The following is an 18,532-nucleotide window of genomic DNA, read 5'->3' as shown; positions in this document are numbered from 1 at the left end:
ACTGAAAAAATGTAAAAGCTATAACATCCTTAAGTAGAACATCAAGAAATGTATGGTTAGGAGGCAGTCGTCCGTATCTTGCGGATACGAAACCTCGTCCCAGCAAATAAAATTTTATTTGTTTCCTCTTACTTTTCTATCTAGCTATCTCAGATGAAATAAGGTAACGACCTCACGTACATCACAAGGCGCTTCATGCTCTAGTGGCTCGCGTATTTGATTTTATTTTGTTCGTACACATTAATTGATAGGTGGGACCCGCATGTAAGAAGACATCAAGGGTTGAATGTGTCAGGTAAAAATATTAGGGGTGCTTCTGCAAAAACCGTTATGCCACATGTCAGATTTTAATTGATTGAGGACCAAATTTTCACATGATTTTCAAGTTATAGGACCATGACTTCACACTTTGCAAGTAGTAGGACTAACCTTCACATGATGGACAAGTTGTAGGACTATAGGTGTAATTAGCTCTATCTTTCAACACGTAGGCTAGCTGCCTGCATTGATCCAAAACCGGACTTCTAGAAGTAGTGCACAGGCAACGGCTTAATTTGCATGAAATCGATTGGGTGGTACGCTCCGATTGAGCCAGCCACATCTATGCAGAGCAAAGAGACAAGAAAGACACACCATCACAGTAGCGCACGGCGGCTGAGACCAACAAAACATATAACTTTCTCTTTTCATGTGACTCGCCCTTGCGCATGCTGACATGAAAAAATCAGGGCCTTTTTGTTCCCATACGAAATGCACCATCAGTTGCTAATTAAAAAAAATTGTAGGCTAGCTATAGTGCTAATATTTTAGTTAGTATCATGCATTTTAGTCCCACCAAAAATGCTGATGTGGCAGGTAATTATGGAGGAGAGAGAATATTAAAGTATCATAGGTAGATACCGTCGTATCTTAACGCATATCACGAGAAAAATTAGTATCAAATAAAATCTTGTACACAAATTTATATTGAGATTCTACAAATCAATAAATATAGCAAAACTATGATACTTATCTATAATATTATGCATTATAAATATAGTATCATATGAAATATCATATACATGATACTACCACCAACCTAATCCACAGCTAGGGCTTGTTGCTTGCCTTGCGGAGTCGTGTGCTAGCTGTGACCTCTAGGACAGGGCCATGGCGTGCACCAAGAGGCTGCAGGAGAGGGTGCTCCTGCGGAGGACGGCCTGGATACTCGCCGAGTTCGTCATCCTCTTCCTCCTCCTCGCCCTCCTCGCCCGCCGCGCCGCGTCGCTGGGGGAGGACCGCGGCGCGGCTCCGACGTGGCTGGCCGCGCTCGCGCTGGTCTGCGAGGCGTGGTTCGCGTTCGTCTGGGCGCTCGGCATGAACTGCAAGTGGAGCCCCGTCCGGTTCGACACGCGCCCGGACAACCTCCTCCCCGGGGAGCTCCCGGCGCTGGACATGTTCGTCACCACGGCCGACCCGGCGCTGGAGCCGCCGGTGATCACCGTCAACACCGTGCTCTCGCTGCTTGCCCTCGACTACCCGGACGTCGGCAAGCTGGCGTGCTACGTCTCCGACGACGGCTGCTCGCCCGTCACCTGCTACGCCCTGCGCCAGGCCGCGGAGTTCGCCGCCCTCTGGGTGCCCTTCTGCAAGAGGCACGGCGTCGGGGTCAGGGCACCTTTCATGTACTTCTCTTCAGCGCCGCCGGAGGCTGGCACGGGCGCAGGCACGGCCGGCCGCGAGTTCTTGGAAAGCTGGGCATTCATGAAGGTTAGACAAAATATTTAATGGTGCTTAGCTGACATGATCATGTCAGTACAAAATAATTAATGGTGCTTAGTTTGGCCTTACTCTTACATCCATTATCGCCATTAACATGCATGCATCTTTTCCTGGTGTGCGATTTCAGAGCGAGTACGAGAAGCTGGTCACCCGAATCGAAAACGCCGACGAGGGATCCATTCTGCGGGACGCCGAGTTCGCCGACTTCATTGACGCCGAGCGCAGGAACCATCCTACAATCATTAAGGTTAGCACATTGCCCATGTGCTGTGTGCATCACGCATAGTATTAGTAGCAGACATATCTTGTGCTAATATTGTTGCCATTGATATGTCTGGGTTCAGGTTCTGTGGGATAACACCAAGAGCAGAAGAACAGGACAAGGATTCCCACATCTGGTGTACGTCTCAAGAGAGAAGAGCCCCAAACATCACCACAACTTCAAGGCAGGCGCCATGAATGTTCTTGTAAGCACTCTCCTCTACTCAATACACAGTGCCACCATTGGTGTGTCACACAAACAACACAGAGAGAAGTTCAGAGGAGTGTTGATAATTAAGCTGACCATTTCTTGGCGCAGACAAGGGTGTCAGGTGTGATGACCAACGCGCCCATCGTGCTGAACGTGGACTGCGACATGTTCGCCAATAACCCGCAGGTCGCCCTGCACGCCATGTGCCTCCTGCTAGGGTTCGACGACGAGACAGAGAGCGGGTTCGTCCAGGCGCCGCAGAAGTTCTACGGCGCCCTCAAGGATGATCCCTTCGGCAACCAGTTAGAGGTTGCATTCAAGGTATGGACTTCTCCGTCTTTTTAATGGTGGTGATGGCCGGTTTGTTGTGCATCACTAGTGTTGCAACTCTACTGGTTTTTGTGGCATGTTCCAGAAACTTGGATACGGAGTCAATGGGATCCAAGGATTTTTCTACGCTGGGACGGGCTGTTTTCACCGCAGGAAAGTCGTTTACGGCGTGCCGCCACCAGATACCGTCAAACACGAGAGAACAGGTAAAAATTGGGCGCACAAAAGACGTATTCATCGGTACTAAATTCTATCATTTGATCACCACATTTCAGGTCAACTCGGGTCCTCACAAGTCACATCAAATGCCTGTTCTTAATCATCTTCCCAGGTTCACCTTCTTACAAGGAGCTGCAAATCAAGTTTGGGAGCTCAAAGGAACTGATAGAATCATCTAGGAACCTCATCTCACGAGGAGACGTGCTATCGCTAGATATATCGAGCCGCGTCCAAGTGGCAAAACAAGTGGGCGCCTGCAACTATGAGGCTGGCACATGTTGGGGCCAGGAGGTATACTTGCCATTGCCGGAATTTTGCAGGTTTTACTACAGTACAACCACTCATTTCTTGCAGTCTCTCAAATTGCATTTCGTTGGACGTATTTCTGCAGATTGGCTGGGTTTACGGATCAATGACAGAAGACATACTGACTGGGCAGCGGATCCATGCCACAGGATGGAGATCCGCGTTGATGGACACCAACCCACCTGCATTCATGGGATGTGCTCCGACCGGCGGACCAGCAAGCCTGACCCAGTACAAGAGATGGGCAACAGGGCTTCTCGAGATACTCATCAGCTGGAACAGCCCAATCCTCCGCTCCATCTTCGGGCGCCTCCAGCTCCGGCAATGCCTTGCCTACATGTTCATATATGTGTGGCCCGTGAGGGCGCCTTTCGAACTCTGCTACGCGCTAATGGGACCATTCTGCCTCCTTACAAACCAGTCTTTCTTGCCTAAGGTACTTACACTTGCCATGACCTATCCTCCTCATTGTTCATAACGAATACATAACTCTTGTCCAATATGATTAGTTTCTTCCGTAACTAACCGAAAGAATGGTAAAGTGTTAGACAATGATCAATTGGCTAATGTGCAAAAGAAAAGGCATCCTATATTCTCGTTTCATTCCTACTTTCATGTATAGTTCTTCTGAATTTTTACAGGCATCCGATGAAGGTTTCCGCATCCCACTTGCTCTGTTCTTGACCTACAACATCTACAACTTGATGGAGTACAAGGAATGCGGGCTCTCAGCTCGTACCTGGTGGAACAACCACAGGATGCAACGCATCACCTCGGCCTCTGCATGGATCCTAGCGTTCCTCACCGTGCTCCTCAAGACTATGGGACTCTCTGAGACCGTGTTCGAGGTCACGCGCAAGGAAAGCAGCACATCCGATGGCGGCGCGAGCCCCGACGACACTGATCAGGGGCTTTTCACCTTCGACTCGTCGCCTGTCTTCGTCCCAGTGACCACACTCTCAATCTTGAACATTGTTGCAATAGCTGTTGGGGCATGGCGTGTGGTGGTCGGGACAGCGAGGGGAACTCCCAGTGGTCCAGGAATTGGGGAGTTCGCGTGTTGTGTCTGGATGGTGTTGTGCTTCTGGCCATTCGTGAGAGGGCTTGTGAGCAGTGGAAGGTACGGAATCCCGTGGAGTGTCAAGGTGAAGGCTAGTTTGATTGTGTCTGTGTTTGTACACTTCTGCACAAGGAACTAACATGTGGGCCTGTGGGGCATCGAAATATTAGAAGCTTGATCTTGGTTCTGCTTAGAATAACTATTGGAAGTTTGAACGAATTCAGTTCAATGATCAAATTGGAAGAATATACCGTTTCGATCTTTGAAATACCGCAAGACTATGATCCCTCTAACACCGGTTCGATCTTTGAAAGACGGCAAAACTACGATCCTGGTACAACACACATGTAGAGATACAATCCAAGTCAACTAGCATATTAAGTGTTGAGAAGATAAGCTACATCTGCAACAGCATATTCCAGTACCATAAAAGCACCCAAAAAAATCCTAAAAGTTCAACGGCTTGATGCCCGAACACAAGCCATCGACTCGATGACTGAAATAACATTGAAGGTGGACCCAAGAAATCACCTGAGAGAATTGTAGACAAAGCCGACATAGCATCATCACCGCGACCACGGTGATCTCGTCACACAGCCAGCCAACAACATGTGCACCGCACACACTTAATGCACCTCACATATAAGAAGTCCACATATTAGAAAATAGAAGTAGGATAATTAAGCTACTATGCACAAAACATAAACTAGATAAATGGAATGTGCCATGATCACTATGCATAGCACATATAGTGACCACAAGAACAACAATACTACACATACATATTTACATAGCGCACAAGTGATCTACTGATCAAGCAACACAAAAAATAATTAGAAATCAAGTCCATGGTCAATTACACATATTCAGAGTCGTGCAATTTCTCAGAAGCAGCGGCGGATCTACCTTTAGGTAGCAGCGTAGCAGGGTGCACAGGACCTCGGTAGAAAACAAAATCCTTTGTTAAACAGCATTTTTCACCACTAATGCACCCCCTAAATTTATTTTTTATGTGTTGAGGCACCCCCTATGCACCCAGGTTTCAAATGCTCTGTCTCCGCCACTGCCTGGAAGCCATGTCTGGTTGGACAAAAATTAATTGTTCAGTACATGCACCTCTTGAAATAGACAGAAATTAAGTTTACCACGACAGGATGAACATCAAAATCGAAGAATCACTTATATATCAAAGTAAGCCACTAATGGTGCATATGCAATAGCCACGATATGTAAGCATTTTATTACAATAGCAGTAAAGCTCAACTACTTAAGTTATCTTGACAATATATACAAAGGCTAGAAGAGCTATATTGCAAATTTTGTAGTATTAACACTCAAATCTCTACAGACAATTAACAAAATAGAACAAATTTGAACATGTTCCAGATCTCATATCTGTTAACTGTTGTGGTCCTCTTAAAGACTGTGGATGTGGTTTTCTATTTGCTCTTCATTTCGTTTTGTGATGTGACCAGCATTATTGCGCGCCTTGTTAGATTTTGTTTTCATGGTGTGATGCCAAACAAGACCCATGTTGAATGGTAAGATGTCGCTTCTTTTTTCTGTTTTTTTCGAACAGTTGTCATGCATGTGTGGTTTCATTAGCGTAATCGAGGAGATATTCCCATTTATATGTGAAAAGAGAATTACTATGATTTGACGAGAAGGAACTCATAAGATACCATGGAAACAGAAAAATGAGCTAAGTCATAATAATTTTTTCTACAAGACACATAGCTTGCTCACAGGATTATTATACGGAGTACTAACCTTTCAGAGAGGCGAGGGAGGGACGTGTGTATGACTGTATGTTGTGCGCACCGTTTGCAGGGCCGAGCCTAATGATGCATCAGGTTGGACCTGAAAAAACATGAAAAACACAACATGCAGTTTCCTCATCGCGGTCAAGAAGAAGCACATGGAATGGAACTGTGAGAGGTGTCGCAAAGGAGAGTCCAAGAAGAAAGTTGACGAGATCTCCAAAGGCAACAATCTCAAGAAAATCATGGTTATCTTGTCAGCGCTCGTCAGCCGCTCGATCAATTGCCATCATCCATGATCATCTTTAGGTTGTGGCCTTTGGAGATTTCGTGGACTTTCTTTGTGGACCCCTCCGCTGTGACACCTCTCAAGTTCCACCCCACGCGATTCTTCTTGTCGCGGGCAGCAAGAAAGACGACACCGAGAGCCAGGAGACGAGGAATGGAATGGTGGGGGAGAGCGATTGCAAGATATATTTGCTTCTTGAAGCTAGCCAGTGGTTCCATCGGTATATAAGTACAGGCAAAACCCGCACCGGTGTCCGCTGAAAGATCAAGCTACTAGATCGGCATGCCGCAAGGACCGGCCAGCCGTGCCCCGGAGTCACCAACGAACGGTGGAACGCCCAGCTAGCCATCTACTCCGTAGCTTGTCTAAACTTAGTTAATGAAACCTTGTCCATAGGGCTTTGCTACTTTTAGGTTGTTTCCCCATACCATCTTCATGAAACAGTATTTAAATCTAGTTGATAGATCGACCTACATCGCATGCATGGTTCTACTCCCCCACTTTTATAAAATGATGTTGAAGATTTGTCTAAATTCAGATGCATACCGTACATTAAAGAGTATCTAGATACATCTAAATTTAGACAAACTTGCGATATCTTTTTATGGACGCGGGTAATACAGTAGTTATATGATGGAAGGATTTACTCGCAGATGCCATGTTGGTAGAGCTATATCAGGAATTCATGCATACGCTGAGGGCATCGAATGGAAGCTACGTTTCTCAGTAAAATAGCCACATAACACGGACTTCTCTACTATCCGTCAACTGTATGTTTAACCTTTGGTTACAAGTGCAATAGTTTTTCAAAACTTTTTAGAAGCTTGAAAAGAATATAATATAGGAATGGGCAAGACAAAAACACAACTCAATTGCCAGTTGGCTTAGCCAAGTGTCGGTTTTGACGGCCTATCCCTCTGTTAAAGAACGTGACTATATGACTCCATAAGCAGCTGGAGTTCGGAGTGGAAAAATATTCACATTATTCAGAAGCCAGATTTGCACTGAAACCTGAGTTCATTCTCGTGCATCATCACCAACAAAACCCGCTTATAAGATCCAAAAACAAGACCCAGATGATCGTAGATTGTTTTTCTAAAATAGAAATCCTGAATCTTGAAAGCTACTGCATAAAGTTTCTCCAAAAAAAATGTACAACTTATCTGAATCCTACTCAACAGGCTGCTGCTACAGTCTTTCGTAGAAAAGGAGGGTGGCTTCCGCAGCCAAAACATCGACCTCTGATACTTGTGATACGTGATCATCTGAGATGTAAACCCAGTGCTTGCCACGAGGTCGCACTTGATCATTGGCATCAGGATTTGATGCTACTCTCCTGTATGCTGCATAATGCCCACCTCCGCATATACCGTAGTGCTCAACGACAGCTGAGAGAGTGTATAACTCCTTCCTTGTGGAGAATGATGTTGACCACGATGACGAAGTACTCGTAGCCACACCAGCATTTCCCTGAAATGATCAAGAGGGTAAATGGATTGATCAGATAAGAAAAAATTTAGGTGCTAGTGACGAATGCAATTATCATCGTTATCCATAAAGAGAAATCAAATAAAAATTGTTAGAATGCAAACAACATGCCTTGTAAAGTGAGCAGCCACCGCCATTTGACACTTCATCCTTACGCGGCTGACTCGATGAGTTCCCACCGGTAGGAAACGTATTAATAGGCATCTGCGCATTTAGTTGTTGATAGAGATGCAGAGACGGCAGGTCATATATTTGCTTGTTCATAGCTGAAGGTCCAGGTCCCTGTCCTGTGCTGAATGTTCCTCCTGCAAATGGACTTAGATCCAGAAGTAAGGGAAACGAAATGTGTCCCTGCAATCGAAATACAGATGATTCAGCCACAATTCATAGAAAGGTACAACGTTTCAACTTTCAAATGTATTTTTGTGTTTACCTGACGCTTTACAAGTTCACCAGATAGACTAACTGAAGCACGTAGCAAATGAATACACAGGATCTGGAAGAAGACATTAATACACCAGGTGTCATGTCATCTTTAGACATCATTCCATGAAAGTTTTCAAAAGGTGTATTTCAATCGTTGATACCTTCGGACAGCGAGTGATAGCCAACTGCTTTGTTGCTTTCGAAGATACTGACCATGTTGATTTATCTGGACCAAATAACTGCTTGCAGTTGCAACTGTCATAATCGACACAGGTGCGCAGTTTGTTAACCTTTTCCTGGTACAGATATCAATACGAGGTACCATATCAAACTCAACTGTGAAACAAGTGCAATTTCATAACAAAATATGCGTGTAAAAATCACCTCGTCGACTTCTGATTTAAGAGAGAAATATTTGGCAGCAGCATTATGCCAACAATGGTCACAGCGGTAATGGTCAAGTTGCTCCAACACAGTGAAGTGCTTCAGGCAATCAACCAAACTACAACCACTGATCTGAATTAACAATGGGACAAAGCATTATGAATAATGGATGAATGGGAGTACTAATTGATGTATCCTGAATTAACAAAGCTTAGTAAGGCTCACTTGAACATACAATATCTCCATTTATGTCAGGTACAGGTGAGAGAGGCAAGCAATGAAAATTCTCGAAGTCCAAGGACAGCTGCGAGAGATTAACAACAATGAGGGCAGAAAATCATCAATTCTGACCAAACGAACAATCCATGCTTTCCAAGAAACTACAGAAACGAACTACTCCAAGATATATACTGTCGTAGACAGCTAAGACAGACGTCTTAATTTCAAACTCTAATAATGTTAAGTCAGCAGTATTAGCATATAAAAACCACAAAACATAGCAGGAAACAAGGGCCAGATGAGCAATCCAGAAAAGGGCAGTTCCGCAGCTGGAGCCAAGGCGAACACACAGCGCAGCCATAACGAGAATTAAGGAAGTAGAATATATATAAGTTATAGCCTATTAGGCACCCTTGTCCAGGATGATTCTTTAGCTGAGTCCATGTAAATCTAGGAGATTGGTTCAACACAGGAGTTTCAGTAGTCCTTATAATAAGCCATGTACGTGGCAATGTGGTTACAAACAAGCAAGAAATAAGTCTCTGCTGTAGAAATTTCTCTCATCTTAGCCTATTTTTATTCCTCTCTCCTGTAGATACCATAATCTCCTTCAAGCTATTATGTATAGAAATTTTTGGTAGTTCTCCCGTGTGAGCTATTTATAATTAGTAGATTGCTTAATAACATATTTCACAAATACAATAACGCGCAGCTATAAAAAGTAATGGCCCAAGGTGTGCATTCGGGTTGCTGAAAGACGAGATGTATTGGTAGTAAGAGGGGGTTTGGGTGATAAAATGCATCTAGCTACAGAAACAAACAAAAAAGTGCATCTAGCTGTAGAAATGACAGTAGCTAAATAGTTCACAAATTACGTGTTACGGAGTAATAGTTAAAAAAGAAAGAGGTATAGATATCTACCACAGATGAACAATTTCTGCAAGATAATGTGCTGCCAATAGTCCCATCAAATGGACCAAATATGTTTTGTTTCCAGCGCTCGCATTCGGATTGGTTACCTTCCCTTTGCTTGTACACTTTGGAGTGAAACATGGTAATGTCTGCAAGAGAGCTCTTATATGGTACATAGCAGTGGGAAAATTCATCCCTCACTGATGTCAAAAGATGACCAAAAGCTTCTGAAGCATCCTATGAGGGTAAAACATTTCTTGTCAAATCCAGTATGTTATACGGTAAATTTTCGAGAAGAATATACGGAAGAAAGCATCTTGCCTGCTGTCTTGTCAAATTGAAGTGACTAACATAGAAACTCAAAGCATGCATCACACTCTGGGGATTCAATACAATTCTTTCATCCCGAACTGTGCTCAAGTCTGCACACATATACGCAAATTCATTACGCAATAATAATAAAAAATGAGGAACCAACTGAAAGATCTTTACACCGAAAATACTGATTTATGAAGAACAACAAAACTGTGAGCTCAAGTATTACAACATTTGATTTTAAAATAAACAAAAGGACAAGTTCTTTACAAATATAGCAAACGAAATGGACCAAGTGCATGACCAAGAACAACTACAAGAGCAGCAAGCAATTGATCGTGCGATTGTACCAGGCAATACAATTCAATGATACTGGAGGCACTCAGTCAAACAGATCCATAAAAACCAAGAAGAATAGGTTAGGGAGAAACTGTGTTTACAAAATACAATCTGTATCGATTCTACCATAGGGGAACACATTCTGAGGAATATAGGTTCAAGTACTACAATCTGAGCAGTAAGCAGTTGATCATTCAACTCTACCAAGCAATACAATTCAATGGTATGGGAGTTGAGCACATAGTCAGACAGATCCATAAATATCAAGGACCCCAGTTTATTATTGCATCCGAGTTCTATAGAATTCTGTATACTTACATTCAGGTCCAAAAAACTACACAGATGCCCGCACTACTGATTCTAGACAAACAACTGAATTCCCACAATGGTCTTGAAGACGATAACAAGCTTAACAGTCCATATTAACAATTTTACCTTCTAAAAGGGAACTTAAAGCAAAGATAAGAGGCATTCTTTCAGACTGATCCTCAGGTAGCACATCATCGCTTCCAAGCAAATCATCTAGAGAGGACACAAAATGGTCGCAACTGGCAAGTGCCTGTCAAGGAAACATTCTTTCATTTAGTATGAACTCGAACACGATGATGGTACTCACACATGAAGCACACCAGATTACGGATTCACTAGGAAGTAGAAGATACCTGCAGGATAACATTAAGAAAGCAATTATTGCCAAGATTTCTTAGGCCTGCAGTGTAGTATACTCTCTCTGATTCCGAAAAGAGCTTCCGAAGAATCCACGGTATGACCAAGCTGCTATGCAGCGCTTTGCACAACCCAGCAATTCCTATCCCAAGTCCAACAGCAACAGCTGTAAGACTATAACCATGTCTGTGTCCTTCGTCAAGCGACGCCAGCAGATTGCCATGCTCAATCTTACCCATGACTCTACTTGCCCTGCCCCGCTATCCTTAGCTTGAAACAAAACCAGCACTCGGAAGTCTAATTTTGTTTTCAGTCCAGAGCTTTTTGTTTACATAACTGATTTTACTGTACCTGAATCAGTAGAAATATTTTGCATCACAGTTGGTTTCAGAATGGCGACCAGAAATAAACAACAGGCTCATGCCATAGGTAGCTATTTTGCCAGCGGTAAATTTCGCGTCAAAGGAATCTAACGGGATAAAAGACAGGCACAGACTTACAAAAGTATATATGGGCTACCGGGAAAATCATATCGAGGGAACTAATGGAACCATAAATTAAGGGATGAACTAGATTTGTAGGGTGCCAACACCACGCAGCAAACAAATCGGCTACCGACTGAACGGATAGGCAGAATGATTTGGATTTGACTGCTCGCAGCCACAGCAGAGAGAAAGCCCCCCGAGAACGAGCGGCGGACCTCCTCCAACCAAGCTAGGGTTACTTACCAACAATACACGGCAGTACAGCACCAGTAGGTGTCCCTGGCTGCGCCCCGTTCGCCGCCGCCGGCGAGGAGGCGAAGCGAATAGGCCTCCCTTATTGCGTCCCGTTCGCCGTCGCTGAGGCCACCGACGAGGAAGCGAAGCAAATCGCGAGGAAGAGGGAGAAGAGCAGACGAGGGTGGGAAGGGGAGGAATCCGCCAAGGCGAAGGAGGAGGAAGAAGGCAGGCAGGGGACAGACAGGGTATTCGTATTGGTAGGTGCTCAAGATCTGAACAGTGTCTATCTCGTCCGCCCGATCGCGATTGCACGGCACAGATTTTTTCCTTGTACTATCCGGATTTGATCTAGCCTATCTCCAATAAACGTTGTATCCAGGGTTGCATCCAAAAAGATCGACTAGTTTAGCGCGCGAGAGACGCAAATTGATGCTCTAACAGATGCTGCAACCGATGTTGTAAAATGGAGCGCGCTGCAAAAATGCTATTTAAGAGCGCGCGGTACAAATCGCGCGCAGAAACAACTACCTAGTTTATAGCTCTAAAATTTAGAGCTTCTGTCGGAGGAGAATATAGCCTCACGCGTGAAACACGGATGGAGCACGTTGCAAAGTGCTTTTACAGCGTCAAAATTTAGCGCGACTGTTGGAGCATACTATTTCGATTGAACCTATACATAATTGCAAGGTAGCTAGGGGTGGACATAAAAACCGATGATCGAAAACCAAACCTGAAAACACCCAGACCGAACCTAAAATGACCGATCAGACAAATGGGTAGCAAATTTCTAAACCAAATTTAGTTCGATCAATTCAGTTACTTATTCACGGTAACCAAATGGACCGAACTGACAAAATTTAATGTTAGAGAGTCCCAATTCTTGGCTGGACAGGTTCGGCCTTAACTTTTTGTTATTGAAAATATAGTTTATGTTGCAATTTATTTGTTGTGGCTATGAGCTTGTGGTTATTGACGTGCATGGCTGTTTTCTTTTGTTCTTGGCTGGAATTCCGTAAATATGTGACCTATGAAGTATGAACCGTATGATGTGTTCCAGTGTTAATAATTGTTCTTGCAAATTGATACAATCAAAAAAATATTCATGTCACTGCTAAAATGTTGCTAAAACTTTTACCCAATTCTCTCTAAGTTTTGTGTTTACAACAACTATCATAGAGTTCAGTCATGGCCGAAGCCGGACCCGAATTTGTCAGGTAGTAAAATTAACAGGTAATTTTCGTTCTTCATTTCTAGAGGACCAAATTCATAATAGACTGAAATACAAAGATCGAATTTTCGGCCATGACCAAACGCCCACCCCTAAATGTAGGTGAACAAATATTTCTGAAGCAAGTCGAACTCAAGTATGATGTGACAGAAATTGGCCATGTCTTTCCAAATCAATTAATCAGATTGTTATTATGGCATAAATGTTGAGAATAATATCACCTTACAACACTTCAAATCTAAAATGAACTAAGGATTGTAAAAATTGCTTGCCAGCTCAGCGGCTATTTAGCTTGAACCGTTTTGCAGGTACAACAATCCATTTTGTTCTCTAGGGATCACGTCTTCTTTTGCCCTCAGAGGCGTGGAGGCCATGTTCTTGATAATCGCAGCAGATAGATCAAACTCAGCTTTGTACTTGGAGCAGCTGGCCTCGATCCACTGCTCCGCAAGGCTTGTTGATACATTGTCTTGGCTGTCCCTCTCATGTTCTTCGATCGCTGGCCTGATCTCGTCGTACAGGGCATCGATTTCAGCAGCTGCCTGCTTCTTCACTTCCTGAAATATTTCAAATCAGGAAAAAGAAAACGTTGTGACCCTTGTGCAAAATTTAGAGCTTCCCTCTGTACTTAGTTTTCAAGAGAAGGGGTTACAGTTTGCTTTTACCTCGCAGTATAATATCTCCTCGCGAGCCTCAGCAGAGGCTAAACGGTCACAAATATCTGCAACATTCAGTTGCTTGCGCAGACCACGTTTAGTTTTTCCACCACGAAATTTCGGTAAGGGTCTCACCGGGACCAGTTCAGTATGATGGTTGTTGTTCCCGGGAGAACTTTGGTTCTCGAGCTTTGCAATTTTATGCGTCGAATTTTGCATATTGTCGTCGCCATATTGTGCAACATATTCAGTTGATCCATTCTCACTGAAGTCACCCATTGGAATAGCTCTCAATGCTTCAACAATCATTGGCGTGGGTTCCTCCGAGCTTGCCGCCAATGGTTCAACAGTCATTGCTGTGAGTTCATCTAAGCTTGCCGTCAATGGTTCAACAGTCATTGGCGTGAATTCATTTGAGCTTGCAATCTCAGGATTCACAGTGCTCTGGGTTGTGCTAATGGTGCTTTCTTGGGTATTTGGCTTATCTTCTTCTATTAAAAGGATGTCCCTTGGAATGCTTGTAGGTTCGTCATCAGCAGAGTCATAAAGAGGGATATTTTCAACAGAAAACCTGCAGATTAAGATGTGAAGTATTTTCTGCTTAACTGGTGCCCAGAATTTTTATATTCGTCAATATTTAGCACTTCTATGTGGAATTCTCGGATAGTGTTCTATGTGAATACTGCCCTGCCCTGAAGAGACTCTCCTACACTTGTTTTCTGAATGTAGATTTAGTCAGAGTTTCTGGGGAGCAATTGGATTGTAATGGAACACTGCTCTGTCAATTCATGACAAAATCCAAGATGCTAAACACAGATATAATCATGACCACTTCATGGAGATTTCGATGACAGGATGCTGGAGCATTTGGAATCAGAGAAATGGATATATATATATTCAGCAATCATTCCACCTTAATTATTAGTTGCAAAGGAATGTTAAAAAATTATTTTGCACTAGCCCTAACATCAAGGAAGGCATGCAATCTTGGCATGATGCTTAATAGTTAATGAACAGTTTCTGATTATCATGTAATATCCACTGTAATACCATCATGTACATTCTTCACTCCTGTTTTCGATCAAGAAATATATTTTAGCACTTCAAGCAATAAGCATTTACTTGTCAGGATCAGTTTATCTTAATGCATGGAAAAATGTTATTGTTACACAGATATAACCTCTTTCTCAGAGGCCCAGATCATTGGAGCAAACCAGATTTTAGTTAGCAAAATGTCAGCTGAGTAAAATTAAAGCTTCCCATTAAGGAGATGCCAGTTAAATTTTGCACATACCAATGGTATGTCAACTTTTATTTGTTGCAGACTAACATACAAGACACAAGCACACGCGTACCTGTCATCATCATCTTCCCACAGATATGTGGCCTCCTAAAACATGGCAGACAATAATGTATTATGCAAGTGTTAGGCACTCCATATATTAGATTTAAAAGTAGATGCATCAATGATCGCAATAAAGAGAACCTAATAATGAAAAAAAAACTGGTTCATTACACTAGATTAACCATAATGAAGTGACTATTGCACATAGTGCTCCTACTTACAATTCAATCTTCCAATAAGTAACATGACAACACGAAATTGTTTTTAGATGAAGCAGCACAAAAGAGTTGTGCCAGCATACATGCAAAAGCGGCAAACCAAAGAGCAACCAATACTTCTGTTCTGCAGTGTAATCAGTCTAATGGAGACAAGGGACACACTCTACAGTAAATTCCCACGACTTCAATTGCAAGGTCAGAAAGATAGCAGTGGTTTCTTCTCTCAAATCTCAGTGTCAAAAGTCAAACATGAAACAGGATCATATCTTAAGTTGGTGAGATATATAACAGTATAATTGTTTCACCCACCTGGAAACCACGTGATTTAGCCCCAAGAAACCCTGAACAGCTGGCAGCTCCACAGAGGCACCGGACCATCGCACCACCAAACCACTCAAAATTATAGTCATAGGACAATTCCGTTCCGATAGGAATATCTTGTCTTGCAAATATGCCAACTCTTACTTCCCCGAGCACATTCCATTTCCTTGTCTCACAGTTCGGTTGGCTGCATGCTCCATAACAAGCTCTTAGATTAGATACTTAAAATGCAAAAGAATAGAAAATTCAATGAACAAGTAAATGAAATAAATAAAATAAAATACATCTAAGGACTTTTGTTTGCTACAAGCATACCACGAATGGTTGATAAATCTGGCTAGACTCCCTTTCTTTGTTGCATCAATAGACTCATCAGCGTTGAGGTAAATAATATAAGCCTCTGTTAAACCTAATGGGTAACAGCATAAAAATATTATAGCAAGCAAAAGGCACCACAATTCAAATATGGGAAGAGGTCTAGTATCTGTGTACCCTGGTCTTCATATGTTTGAGATCTCCGCTTGGCTACCTTTGATGATATTACTTCACCACAGTATTCAATAACAAATTGTCCAGACTACAAATACCATTAAGATAACAATTAGTTACTGAAGCATATTTACTTCATTAGGCAGAACAAACATGAAGATAAATGTAGTCACCGTAATATTCTCATCAGCCAAAAGACCCCATCCACGCCCTTCAGTTTTTACCAACCTTGTCCTAGCATATTGACACTTCTGAAATCGCTGCTAACATGAAAATTGATCAAATGACGAAAGAGATCATAAGTAAACTGGAAAATAAGAAGTCTGGTACATAAAAAACATCCTAGAATTAACTTCCTTCTAGCACAATTTTACATCAATTCGTATACAGCATTGCCACACTGTGCATCAGTACGAATGAGGCAGCACATACAGGATTTGTCGTATAAAAATCTTACCCTTAGAGTCCCATCAAAACTTTGAGCACCAACAAAAGGGTGGAGTGTGGGGATTATAATTGGGTAACAGGAATTGTTAGTAGGTATACTACATAAATCTCATCAGATTTAATGGACACTTGAAAGTTTTCGATCTAATATTCATAATGTCCATTTGAAGGCACAGTGTGTACCTTCCACATCACAAAAACCAAATAGATAAGTAGTATATTCAAAATATCATCATGCTATACGACTATATTAACCAGATCATATTAAAATTAGCACGACTCCTTAGAAAACTAAGTAAAAAATCAACTAAACTAAAAATATGCGCATACATTGCTTTCCTTCTCGCTGGCAGCTCCGTGCAAATAATCAAGAATCAGGGTTAATGAAATTACCCAAACAAATAGACAATGATGGCACCAATACGCAACAAAAGCAACAAAAAACTAACCTGGTTCTTACAATATACACCACAAGGACAATAGCCAGGAGTGCACTCAGTGTTAGTGGAGACATTCCAGCACCTCTCCCCGCACGCGCTGTCTGGATCCATCAGATTGTACTGACACTCGCATACAGCTATGTCCTCCTCCTTCTGCCGCTTGTGCCTTCCAGCAGTAAAATACATAACAATGAGATTCACATTACAATCTAAAGCTTGAGACCTAATGCTTCCGGTATCAGTAGGTCGATAGGAAAATAAAGTATAGAGAACAAAACCAGCAACCTTCTGTACGAGAAATCATTAGTCTCGATGTAGATGTAAGGCGGTGGCTCAATGTGCTCTTCCTCCTGCAAGTGAAACTCAACGAGTTGAGTAAAAAGATACTTAACATAATTTGTACTAGCGCGTCCATGAAGGTGTCAACAAAAGCGTTTCTAAGTAGTAGCAGGAATACCATTTGCGGTGTCAGTTCTTGCCCGGTGGAGTAAGATGGCAACCTGGAAAGTAGGGGAACTGATCAACTGAGGACACAATTAACATGTTACAATGGTGGAACGACTTGAGTACTGTAACTCTGTAAGAGATCTGCGAGCGAGTGGCGAGTAGTGTAATCGCGCGACCCGTAAGACAATGTGGGTTAGAATTGGGGAGCAGCGGGACTAGGGCGTACCAGGACGTCTGGATCGGAAGAGGAGGAGGAGGTCGTGGGGGCGTTGAAGCAGCCCGTAGTATTATTCCAGTCGCGTCCAATCACTGCGTCCGCCGCGTCCGAGCTCCGGCCGCCGCCTTCTTCCAACACCGCCGAGTACAAGGCCCGACGTGGGAGGCTTGCTCCACCCACCGCCGAGACAACCCCCGAAGCCCCGCCGCCGGGAGGTGAACCGACGCCTCGGTCTCGAATACGCTGCAGCAGAGATGGACTCCAGCGAGGGAGACGGTGAGGGACGGGCCGGACGGCGGCGCGGTGAGGCAGCAAGCGACGAAAGCAGAGGAGGGCCGGCGCACCGCCGCGTGGGGTCGCGTGTACCTGCGATTACGAGCCTTCTTGTAAGTGAAGGCGTACCAGATATATTACGCTTCCTCCACTACAATACATAATATCGACTGCACCATAGGTTTTAGCCTAGGTCCATAAAAGGATGTTGGAGATTTATCTAACTTTGAATACTAGTGGAATGCCCGTGCTTCGCCACGGCTCCCTACCTTATGCCAGTCACAATATTACATGGATCTCTACTTTATGTAGTTTCACAAATATTACAAGTGTAAATGATGCGCAAAAACATTTAAGTACATAAAAATAACCACATAATATTTAAAATATCATAAGATCATATCACATAATTTAGTGTAATAATTATAAAAGGCAACGAGACCGACATATTATTTCTTATATTATTTATTAAATCCATGCTCTCTTGATCGTGAATAACATATGCTCGCACAACATCCTGTATGTTATTTTCAATGTCATTAGCAAGGTACTTGAGTATGTGTATCAAAAATCTCTTTGTCAACTCGTAGCCATCCTGCACAATCAATCTATCGAGTTAGCATGAAGTTTTATTTTCATAAAAATATAAGAATGTGAACATAAAGTACTCCCGGTGCAAATTGGATGAACAAATCATTTATCGCATGAAAGCATAAAAGAAAATACTAAGTAACCAAACAATTTTTTGCAAATAAATGGAAAATATTATTATCTCTTGGTCAT

The 18,532-nt window shown here is 42.9% G+C and overlaps 3 protein-coding genes across 3 annotated transcripts; 1 reads left to right on the top strand and 2 right to left on the bottom strand.

The window, feature by feature from the left end:
- Window positions 1-1,149: 1,149 nt before the first annotated feature.
- On the top strand, window positions 1,150-4,359 carry LOC124675786 (cellulose synthase-like protein H1). Its single transcript, XM_047211860.1, has 8 exons — window positions 1,150-1,749; window positions 1,889-2,008; window positions 2,106-2,228; window positions 2,342-2,554; window positions 2,649-2,769; window positions 2,895-3,073; window positions 3,174-3,524; window positions 3,730-4,359. The coding sequence occupies exons 1-8, from the start codon at window positions 1,150-1,152 to the stop codon at window positions 4,285-4,287; spliced, it is 2,265 nt and encodes a 754-aa protein (XP_047067816.1). The 3' UTR covers window positions 4,288-4,359.
- A 2,756-nt stretch (window positions 4,360-7,115) lies between these two features.
- LOC124677684 (ubiquitin carboxyl-terminal hydrolase 27-like) lies at window positions 7,116-11,885 on the bottom strand. The gene is made up of 11 exons (XM_047213647.1): window positions 11,675-11,885; window positions 10,943-11,297; window positions 10,716-10,839; window positions 9,948-10,048; window positions 9,636-9,863; window positions 8,731-8,799; window positions 8,496-8,627; window positions 8,273-8,407; window positions 8,119-8,181; window positions 7,797-8,036; window positions 7,116-7,667 (listed from the first exon to the last, which is right to left on the bottom strand). The coding sequence occupies exons 2-11, from the start codon at window positions 11,183-11,185 to the stop codon at window positions 7,386-7,388; spliced, it is 1,617 nt and encodes a 538-aa protein (XP_047069603.1). The 5' UTR covers window positions 11,186-11,297; window positions 11,675-11,885; the 3' UTR covers window positions 7,116-7,385.
- A 1,164-nt stretch (window positions 11,886-13,049) lies between these two features.
- LOC124675966 (histone-lysine N-methyltransferase ASHH1-like) lies at window positions 13,050-17,644 on the bottom strand. Its single transcript, XM_047212054.1, has 11 exons — window positions 17,486-17,644; window positions 17,270-17,312; window positions 17,098-17,162; window positions 16,822-16,978; window positions 16,099-16,185; window positions 15,929-16,013; window positions 15,752-15,845; window positions 15,425-15,623; window positions 14,908-14,942; window positions 13,562-14,123; window positions 13,050-13,453 (listed from the first exon to the last, which is right to left on the bottom strand). The coding sequence occupies exons 2-11, from the start codon at window positions 17,270-17,272 to the stop codon at window positions 13,184-13,186; spliced, it is 1,557 nt and encodes a 518-aa protein (XP_047068010.1). The 5' UTR covers window positions 17,273-17,312; window positions 17,486-17,644; the 3' UTR covers window positions 13,050-13,183.
- Between the last annotated feature and the right edge of the window lie 888 nt (window positions 17,645-18,532).

The sequence above is a fragment of the Lolium rigidum genome, chromosome 7, assembly GCF_022539505.1.
Source record: "Lolium rigidum isolate FL_2022 chromosome 7, APGP_CSIRO_Lrig_0.1, whole genome shotgun sequence".
Taxonomy (NCBI): Eukaryota; Viridiplantae; Streptophyta; class Magnoliopsida; order Poales; family Poaceae; genus Lolium; species Lolium rigidum.
The sequence above is the reverse complement of the archived record's forward strand: the minus strand, read 5'-3'. Positions and strand labels throughout refer to the sequence as shown.